We start from the raw sequence: 7,701 nt of genomic DNA on the forward strand, positions 1-7,701 counted from the left end.
AAATATTTTCTGCATTTTACCTCAACTGATCCAGCGTACTTCAGTATAGTAAGCTATGCCACCGTACTCCGCTCCTAATTCCTCCAAGAACTGCCGAAACTGGCGATGCTTATGCCCATGTGTCTTCAGGTAGATTATAGTATGCACAATAATTTGCATGACGTCTGCTAACGTTACTGATTTTGCACAAAGCGCCTCTCGATGCAGAATGCAATGAATCCACACGTCTCATTTGTGCGTCCTAGCTTTTGGCGCATCCATCTTACGAGTCCTCTCCGATGGCCTTGCATTGATGGTGCTCCATCTGTAGTCACTGAGACTCACCGCCGGTCGGGGTGGCCGAGCGGTTCTAGGCGCTACAGTTTGGAACCGCGCGACCGCTACGGTCGCAGGTTCGAATCCTGCCTCGGGCATGGATGTGTGTGATGTCCTTAGGTTAGTTAGGTTTAAGTAGTTCTAAGATCTAGGGGACTGATGACCTCAGAAGTTAAGTCCCATAGTGCTCAGAGCCATTTGAACCATTTGAGACCCACCGATTCCAATCCATACCGACACCATCAATCGCTTGCTAGACAGCTTGGAGTAAGTCCGCACCTGTAGTAGTCCCTTTCAAAGGTACTAAGTCCAAAACGTCCTCTGTTACAGAAAGTGCGTTATCGACACCTCGTATGTATATCACAACTTGGGCTGTATCTGTAAGATCTGTTGCTTCATCGAGTGCAATAAAAGTAACGAAAATTAATTACAGGTTCCTTGACATTTTAGAAGAAATCAAGGCATAAACCAGATAGTGATGTTGGTCACTTGATCATATTTGTTTTTCGAACATTAAAATTGTCTCTCGTTTCTTCATGTTCTGAATCGCATAATCGAAAATGGAGTTCACATGACGCTTCTTCTGAGGAAGTTGGTGTATGTATCATAGTAATTATTTATGCGCAGTAGCTTGTGATGCCGATCGGAGATGTACGTCCAAAAATCTCCTTTGCTCCCTTGTTTACTGGACAGCAGGTAAAATACCGCGTGTCCCTTCAACCAGTTGACGGCATTTTTCTTTGAGGTGGGGTATAATTCTTCTTCCGGGAATAAAAGCCACGTTGGCGTTATCAAATACGGCGGTTTTCTCTGCATAGTTGCTAATTTTTTTCTGATTGGCAACCATATATTATTTGCATTTCCACAGACAAATTGATGTTCATCTGTGTCAATCAGGTTGCAAGTGGTACGCGAAGGGGAATCAGCCAGATGAATGGAATGTAGTCTGGAGTTCGTAGAAAATTTCCTATTCACAAAATAATACCACAATGACTAGGCCAAACGGCGGCTCTGCACTGGACCAACATTTTATACTCATAAGGCACCTGAGAAACTTTGGATCGATTTTTCACGGGATTTTCCGAGTAGTGCGTCCTAATATTTTAACCACGTGAGGTGTTAGGGGTCCACGCAAAATTTCGAACAAATCCCCGACCCCGTGGTCGTGCCGTCTCCTTGTGAGTTACGGTGGGGAGGTGGCTGATCTCCACGTGACCTGCGTTTACGTTTAGTGATTTTGCTGTCTCCTCTTCGTTTATTGCTGTCACGTCAAACGAAAACAAAATTGATTCCTGTGGCCAGGAATTATCAAGCAAAGTAAAATACATTGATAAGAGTACGGTAGACTAAAATATGTTATTAGTTTCTGATTTTATTTTATTTCCACCTTCCTGGCAGGTGGGCCTTAATCGCCTTGCAGAACAATACTTCAGCTGTTTGCTGCATTTCAAAAGTGCACGTTTTCATCCAACCAATTATGTTACTAGCACCTGCAAACACGATTTAAGTTTTGGCAGAAACTTGTCCAGTTTTTAGGTATAATCTATCCTGGTTGCTTACATGCTTCAGTACTCTCCCCATAAAATTCTGCAGGAATGCAATTATGCGAGACGAAATGCAATTTCGAAACCAAAGACGAGAGTATGTTCCATATCTGGCCTTTGGGTTTACACAGATTTGTGAATGGACCCGAAATACTATGAGCGTAGAATTGCAAGTGGAGAGACACATCCTGCAGAAATCTGCGCACTATACCGTGTTGGCCGTTCGTGCAGCTGCCTCTTAACGTGATGTTATTTCGGCGATAACAGAACCAAGTCAGGAGCATGCCTTAGTCAGCCAAGGTGGCCACTGACTGTCGATGTGGACCAACAAAGAAACGTTTCGAACAGGTTGTAATGGACCTCCACGGAATCGGAATTTTCCACTAGTGCGGAAAGGCCTTCATTACGACACAGTCATGAACCAATGCTCTGTGCAGACGGGTGTTCATTTGGAATGATTCTTGTGATGGTCGGGGCTAGGTTCTCACATAAGGCAATCAATTTAAGAAGTACAAACAGCACATATTCACCTCTGGTGACGGCATTCGAAAAATGTAGTGTTGCACTGTGGTTCCAAATGGACATAAGAGACGTCACTTTGCTACTTGTTGCGCGAGAGTCCTTATAGGTTGGGCCATGGCGGAGGCCTAATCATGCCAGGTTGAAAGTCAGTGACCAGAGAGCTTTCTTACGCGAGAGTGTTTTTTGATGAATGTGCCACTCATCGTGCAAGATCACTGGGCAGCTGATTCTTATTTTATTTCGGCATGAGATGTGCAAAATATCGGTGCTGGACTGAGATTCGAACTCGGATCTCCCTTTTCGTCACGTCTGATGCCTTTGTGTCGATACTTTCCACCGTTCACCGCGCGGTCTGCGTGGCTGCCCCCGGCGGAGGTTCGAGTCTTCCCTCTGGGATGGGCGTGTGTGTCGTCCTTAGCGTAAGTTAGTTTTAAGTTAGATGATGTGGCGGAGGGTACCGTGAGTACCTCTATCGGTTCTCCCTTCTATTCCAGTCTCGTATTGTTCGTGGAAAGGAGGATTGTCAGTATGCCTCTGTGTGGGCTCTAATCTCTCTGATTTTATCCTCACCGTCTCTTCACGAGACGTAGGAGGGAGCAATATACTGTTTGACTCCTGGGTGAAGGTATGTTCTCGAAACTTCAACAAAAGCCCGTACCGAGCTACTGAGCGTCTCTCCTGCAGAGTCTTCCACTGGAGTTTATCTATCATCTCCGTAACGCTTTCGCGATTACTAAATGATCCTGTAACTTTCCAAACGAGCCTCGGGAACCGAGGCATTGGGCGAGTTACAAGATGTTGGGAAATAAATCGGAAAGCAAACCATCGTGAACACGGAACTTGGAAGGCGTCGCTCTCAGCTAAGTTAGTTTGTGTGCAAACATGGTCTTTCAGATGAAGTGCTAAAAATAAAAAAAATTAGAAATAAAAAAAACTAAAAAATTATGCGCGAAAATAGCGCAGCGACTCTGTGACAGGTATGGGGGAGGCGTCGTGGCCAGACCTCGGAATGGTTAAAAAATTAAATGACAGAAAAGGGGTTAAGGGCGCGAGTTTCTAGTCTGCATGTAGTGGATTCGAATACCGCAACTCGCATGAATTTTAATTCGTGGTAATAGTTCCTAGTTAAGAAAAAGTTGAAATGATTCTTGCTACATGTGCTGAAGGTCTGGGTTCGTTTCTCACATCCGGCAATCATTTTTAACAAGCATAAGCAGCATCTCTACCACCTCTGGTAGCCTGGAAGAGAGTCGCTACAGGTTGGGCTCTGACAGAGGCGGAAGTCATGCCGGGTCGAAACTCTGTCACCAGTCACCTTTCTTAAGCGATATATTTTTAAATCAATGAGCCAATTCTGTACAAGGCCGCAGCGCACTTGACTCTTACTGTATTCGAGCCTGAGACGTGGAAAATATTGACGATGGACTGAAATTCGAACTCAGATCTCCCTTTTCGTCACGTTTGATCACTTTCAGATGATGCATTTCCACTGGTTCATTGTCTCCACTTGTCTACAAACTCATAAAGACATTCACAAGAGACACATCCCTGGGTTCGAATCCTGGCATATCACTTTAAGTTGCAACATGAGCACAGCAAAATACTTGTGAGAAATTATTCTGATTTTACCGATTCTCTGGGCTTTGTTAACAACAATGGTGGTACTGGTTTCGAGTCCCAAGTCAGACGCGCAGCTTTTCCTCCTGTCGTGTCAGTTTCAAACATGCGACACAGGTGTTGGTTCCGAATGCCCATTACACAAAACACTTTCGTCTCCTGGTTTCAGTTTGTCATCTCATTGCTAGTTAAAAATGACTATTTCTGACGTTTCATTGCGCTTAGTTAACCATCCGATCAAGTGCTGCGTTCGAATCTCCGGGACACACAAAACTTTATGGCAGATCATTTCGAGTTTCAAGTTGCACACTCTTTGTTACTTGTGACTGAAACCATATTTGAGATATTTCTTTCTTACTTGTTACATTCCATTCCCGGATAGTAGCGCAGTAAGAAAACTCTCGTCGTGTCATTTAAAGGAGGATACTGCTTTCTGAGGTTTCATTTATTACTATAAATTTGAATATGCAAGCGTAATGGCCGTGTAATGTCCAATAACACGTTTCCTGGTATTTGCATTATCGAAGTGTCAGTTTGCATGTAAACCGATAATCACACAGAGCAGTTTTCTCTTGTGGCCTCATGCAGTGAACATTTTGTACAGGCAAAGACTGTACCGAAAACAGAGCAGAGGAACAATGTTAAGAGGACTGATTACAAATCAGGCGAAACACAATTCAGATCGTTCCGTAAAGTTTCTGGCGTGCAGCCGCATAAATTCATCCTCTTCTCCTAATATTTCCGCCGAACACCGTCCTGCCATCTCCAGAGTTAGCCGAGGTGACTGACGCTGCCGCACTTGGTCCGTTCTTTTAAACCCGAGGACCGAACCACTGAATTTATGCGGCTGCACGCCAGAAACTTTATGGAACAGTGCTTACGCCGCAAAAACATTAAGATGGACGACAACTGAGATCGTTCAGATGATTTTGAGCATGACAGTACTTGTTAAATACATGTGCATATGCTATGACGCCATAAAAAGTCACACACACACAGTTTTTTTATGGGGGTGGTGTTGCCGAGTTGGTGTTTATCTCTCACATGTTTTGAATAAATTGTTGTCTATGTATCAGAAAGTTTGTGTTTGGTGAGACTGAATGAAGAAAACTGCCGGTAACTGCAGTGAAATTTTTTTGCCTGGATAGCAGGAAAGTCTCTCTTTGAAAACCAGGTGATGGGATTCTTCTTGTGTGTGACGTCTGGCAGTGAAGCTGCAGACAGAGACCAGTATCAGCTGCAAGAAGCCTGTCCTGTAGTGGAGGTGAGCGACTGGTTAGGTGTAGCGTCCCGAGAGCGAAGGAGCTGACTCGCAGGAATGAGTGTGACAAAATGTGGTAATGAAAATCTTTCAGAGGATGTATAATGCTATTTGTAATGGACGATGAATGAAGATTTTCTTATGAGGGAGATAGAACAGATTTGCTGTAATTTAATACATACACACAATTGCGCACTGTTTTGTACTGTGGGAGGGCCAATACAGTAGGTTTGTTTCAGGACAGATTTGTATTCGCAACAGTTGTTTCCTCGTGTGGCTGTTTTCCTCGTTCTGTGTGCTGTGTGTTTGCAGCAGACAGTGGCAGTTTGTGTGTTTTGTGCAGGAGCCTCTCTGCAGAGGAGAGGGGCAGGAGGCTGTTCCGGGCGGCTGAGCGGGGGGCAGTGGGGGAGCTGAGGGCGCTGATCGCCGCAGGGGCCGAAGTGGGGGCGACGGTGTGGGGGTGGACCGCCCTGCACTGGGCAGCGGGCAGGGGAGACGTCGAGGCGGTGAGGCTTCTGGTGGGGGCGGGGGCGGCGGTGGACGCCAGGACTGACGGTGGGTGGACGCCGCTGCATGTTGCGGCACTCAATGGCCGCGCAGAAGTGGCGGCTGCGCTGCTCGACGCGGGGGCCGACAGGGGGGCCACAGTTGGTGATTGGGGGACAGCGCTGGACCTCGCCAGGCAGTGCAACCACAGGCGGCTGGTGGAGATGCTGTCATGAGGCAGCCAGTCCAGCGAACTCTGTGCAAAAAAACAGGAACTGAAAGAGTTTGTACGAGAGCAATATTCATAATTTTTTAAATAAAGATCGAAAAAACTCAATCCTATTGTGACTCACTAATTTCAGCCCTCCTCGAGTAACATACAGCACACAAATCCTCTAAGCAATGCTGTAGCAAAACCCAGACAACGCCAGATAACAACAAAATAATTCAGGTGACAATGTACAATCCTTCTATCAAGAAAAATGTCTAGAGTACACTTCCAGACTAAACTTGGCAAAAATCAACAGTTCATTGTGAACAAACACAACTGCTCTATAATATCTGATCGCTGGAAAGTATTTCACACCAGTCTGCAAGGTGCTACATCAGACTATTCTAATTTGCAACATACCGAGATTAATGCTATATCAGTTCTATCACCAGAATTTTCGCTCCTGACATCAGACTCAATTTACTTCTCCATATTCAGCAAACATTCTACTCTACCGTACCTGTTGTGTTTAATAACAATGAGATATTAGTAGCAGTATTCACACTACATAATGCGACTATCATCTGGAACCATACAGTCAGTACACATTTAACTAAACACAATCAGACCACAACATGACACGCATACAAAATGTGAAGGAAATCCTCTCTATCTGGTATTGTTGTCTCTACTTGACGTAAAAGATTGCAACAAGCAAAGTAATTCTAGTTGTATTGGAGACAGAACACCGAGGCCCCAGTTTCAGCACACAAAAGCAATTTCGCAACGACGCACACGAGTCTCGACACTCATCGGTCACAACGGCACAGCTGAGACGGTGACGCAAGTCGTGGAGCTACAGGTAATAAAATTACACTTACCTTCACTCATACATCGAGTAAATAAGTGTAGTGGAGAGTGTACGCCAGTCAACTCAGTTGCTGTCACCTCACTTCATTCCCTGTGGCCGTGCTGCGGCCGCAGCTGACGCAGCTCGCCGCTCCCCGCCAGTCCGTGACTCCTGCCACAACTGTCAGCGGCCTCTCTGCTTGTGAGGCGCCAGCAGGCAAACGGCAGAACAGTCCGTGAGGCCGTCACTCACACTTCACTCACAAAGAGTACTGACAAGGCGCAGAAGAAATGCTCGGACACAACATTGCCTTCACGAATCTTTTCAACAGTAAAATTTCTTCTCCGAGACCTTCGTTGTTCACGTCTACACTGTAGCAAGATTCGTCGTTTCCCACAAGCTCTTGGACAGGAGAATCGTTTTCGCTTACGTAGTTCCACAGGAAACGGAATGTCTCCGTGTTGCATGTGGCTGCACGCGGTACAGTCAAGTCCCCTACAGCTGTGTAATAACGTGGCAAACATTTAGTTGAAAACTGTTCCTCGAGCTATGGTTTAAATCGTCCCCTGCTGCTTGATCAACAAAGCGTTTTCTTCTGCCGTGCCGTTTCTCTCCGTCATCAATCATTACATTCAGTTCAGGTGATATTCCAATATTTTCTGCTACTTTGCAACTTTCTGCGTAGTGTCCCAACATTTCTCAGCTGATATAATTCTTCCGCGAGACTGTTGTTAATACTACTTGAAACATACGTTTCTCCGGTTTCAAGTACAACTTTACGTATGTTTATTGCAGCCAATAATTTCAAATACTTCTGAATGCTCCTTAGTTCAATGTGTTGCTCCCGCAGTCCAGGTTATTGGCAAGTTCAACCGCCCATTGTAATCCTGGCAAA

The 7,701-nt window shown here is 45.4% G+C and overlaps 1 protein-coding gene across 1 annotated transcript in view; it reads left to right on the top strand.

The window, feature by feature from the left end:
• The window catches only part of LOC124719755 (ankyrin repeat domain-containing protein 17-like), a 62,148-nt gene extending 56,167 nt beyond the window's left edge, over positions 1-5,981 (top strand). Inside the window, exon 4 of the mRNA XM_047244955.1 lies at positions 5,603-5,981. Coding sequence (XP_047100911.1) covers positions 5,603-5,981 — 379 coding nt within the window. The remainder of the gene's footprint in view (positions 1-5,602) is intronic.
• The last annotated feature ends 1,720 nt before the right edge of the window (positions 5,982-7,701 follow it).

The sequence above is a fragment of the Schistocerca piceifrons genome, chromosome 11, assembly GCF_021461385.2.
Source record: "Schistocerca piceifrons isolate TAMUIC-IGC-003096 chromosome 11, iqSchPice1.1, whole genome shotgun sequence".
Classification (NCBI taxonomy): Eukaryota; Metazoa; Arthropoda; class Insecta; order Orthoptera; family Acrididae; genus Schistocerca; species Schistocerca piceifrons.